The 2,616-nt window shown below is 49.4% G+C and overlaps 1 protein-coding gene across 1 annotated transcript in view; it reads left to right on the top strand.

Moving 5' to 3' along the window:
* The first annotated feature begins 612 nt into the window (after positions 1-612).
* Positions 613-2,616, top strand: part of PAXIP1 (PAX interacting protein 1) — a 26,552-nt gene continuing 24,548 nt past the window's right edge. The window contains exon 1 of the mRNA XM_072413395.1: positions 613-968. Coding sequence (XP_072269496.1) covers positions 888-968 — 81 coding nt within the window. The 5' untranslated portion in view covers positions 613-887. The remainder of the gene's footprint in view (positions 969-2,616) is intronic.

Here is a 2,616-nt window from a genome sequence, read left to right as displayed (position 1 = left end):
CTCCCTGCACAGAGATCTTCATAGTCTCCCAGTACACTGTGCATAGGGAGATCTTCCTCCATGCCCTTCTGCACATCCCAGCCCCTGCATACTCACCAGGTAAACCCCATACACCCCCTGTACACATACACCTCCAGCCCCCATCCCTGCACCTCTCACACACCCTGAACACACATCCCATACACCGCTGTACATATAGGGCTCCATACTGCCCCACCAAGTCTCCTACAACCTGTGCATAGAGGCCTACACACTCCCCCAGCACATCCCATACATTCAGGCCTCCATAGTCACAGCAATGCCCATACAACAATGTGCATAGAGCCCTCCAGCCGCACACCACATGCTCCCAATCCATCCCACACGCCCCATCAGCTAGGGCTCTCCTCCCTCTCCTCCCTCTCCTCCCTCTCCGGTCCCTCCCTCCTCACTCTCCCTGAAATCCCTTCCAGGCGCCTTTTCCCCGCTCTGTGGTGTTTGTTTATAGGACAACCTCTTCGGGCCCCGCCCACTGCTCTGGATCATACCATGTATACACCAGGGGGGCTTTATCTAACATAAAACCCAAATAGCGCTTTTCGTTATATTTTTCTCAGATAAGGCGACACTTCTGCATTTAGGAAACACCCACAATCCTTTCTCCCTGTTGACAGCTGTAAATGGACCTTACGTTCCTCTCGTGCCCCCCAATAGACTTTCGCCTCCCCCCTGTTCATGGATGGTAGGTGCCGCGGCGCGCTCTCCGCATCTTGGTGACCGTGTGGAGCCGGGCCTGACCTCTCATTGATTCCCGCCCGAAAGTGTCCGCTGAGCGGAATGTGTCACTGAACGGAGCCCGACTGCATAGAGAGAGCAGATAGCGGCCCGAAACGTCACCGGCCGCCGCCATGGCGGACAGCGAGATGAAAGTTCCGGAGGATATGTTCAAAGATGTGAAGTTTTACCTGGTGGGGGATCTGGACCCTCAGGTGAGGCGAAGGGAACACCGGGGAGCTTTGTTTATGGGCCCGGAGACTCAGCTGAGTCCCAGGCTAGTTAACAATATGCGGCCTTGTAGCTGTCTGGGACCTAGAAGTTTCCAGTGGTTGGCAAGCGATGCTGGGACTTGTAGTCCATCATCAGAGAGCTGGCCACAGGGTGATAGCAGAGAACAGAACGAGTGCGCCAAGAATTTGATGGGCTTCTATCTGCCAAATAGTGAGCTCTTGCATATTGGCCTGACCCGGATGGCGCAGAAGTAGCACTTCCTGCCAAATAGTGAGCCTGTCATGGGGACTGAAAGGACTTGGGAGTGCAGATCAAATGTGACCGGGGTCCTGCAGTGTGTGACTCCTGCCAGGGACATCTGTGGACTGGAGAGCTATTGAGTATGCCTTATACATAAGGCTTGTGTGTTCACATATGTGTTGTGTCTGATCTAAGGGAAGCATTGCCATGGCATATCGGACCGGCTCTGTATTGTAAAAGAGCTTGCCATCTAATGCCAGTGCTGCTGAAAACATCCTCTGATTTTGGCTTGTGCCCATGGCATCAGTTTGAGACATCCCCATCTCATTCAGAACCCAGTAATTGGTGCATTTGAACTGCAGTTGACCTCTTAGCTAAAGTTCGACTTTTAAGTTCAGTCAGGTCATTATTTCAGAAAGGGACAGGAGATGTACCGATGTGTCCTACCTGTCTGATCGCTTCAGGTTTCTGGCATCAATCAAACCTAAGCTAGGCATGAGCAGCGTCCGATTTCTATGGCAATCCGGCGCTTCCCTTGTGTGTGCTGAGATAAATAAACTCCTGCTATGTCATCCCTTGACGGCCAATCAGGATGACCGATGATTGTTGGCAGCAGGGAGAAAGATGGTGTCGCCCAGCGCAGAAACACAGATAGATGAGTTGTGCGGATTTAGTTCAACTTTAACCTGCTTCAAAGAATAGGCGCAGTTTTCAGTATTGTACGCCTCACCTCTTCAACCAAATCTAAAAAGGCCTCCTGTTCCCCAGATTTATACTTGCTGAGATCTGATGAACACCACTCCTCCATCTCTTTACATTCACTGGCCACAAGTTTTCCTTTACAGGAAAGAAGATTTGTGGCTAGTAGATATAAACAAACCACCATGTCGGAGCTCTGTAGGTGTGAATGTATGGGGAGTGAAGATAGGTTAGTCTGTGTATACACGTCAGATGATTATAAACTGTTGTGCTTAGGAGAGAATCTGACACGTGTACTATGGTCTCACGACTTGACTGATCCAAATATGACCCATCGAGATCGACTGCTATACAAGTGAAGGCAAGCGAGCACAGCAGGGTGCGGATCTCTTATGATTCCCTCTTCTCCTCTCCATAGAACAGAAAAGCATTGGTGTACAGCACTCGCTCATTCATCTGTCACTGGAAACAATCACAAAAGGTTGTTTCTAGTGACAAAAATTTACTGTGTATGCAGCCTTAGATTAGGGCAAGAGGAAGATCATGTTGGAAAGTATGCTTTACTTATACTTATATACTTATATGCGCCCACCTCTGAACGTGTTCAGGCAAGATTAAGAACTACACGTATGCAGTATAACTGAAATCTGTACAAATTTACTATGTTTTCCTATAGTACTTGTGTGTGCA

Source organism: Pyxicephalus adspersus, chromosome 5, assembly GCF_032062135.1.
Source record: "Pyxicephalus adspersus chromosome 5, UCB_Pads_2.0, whole genome shotgun sequence".
Classification (NCBI taxonomy): domain Eukaryota; kingdom Metazoa; phylum Chordata; class Amphibia; order Anura; family Pyxicephalidae; genus Pyxicephalus; species Pyxicephalus adspersus.
The sequence above is the reverse complement of the archived record's forward strand: the minus strand, read 5'-3'. Positions and strand labels throughout refer to the sequence as shown.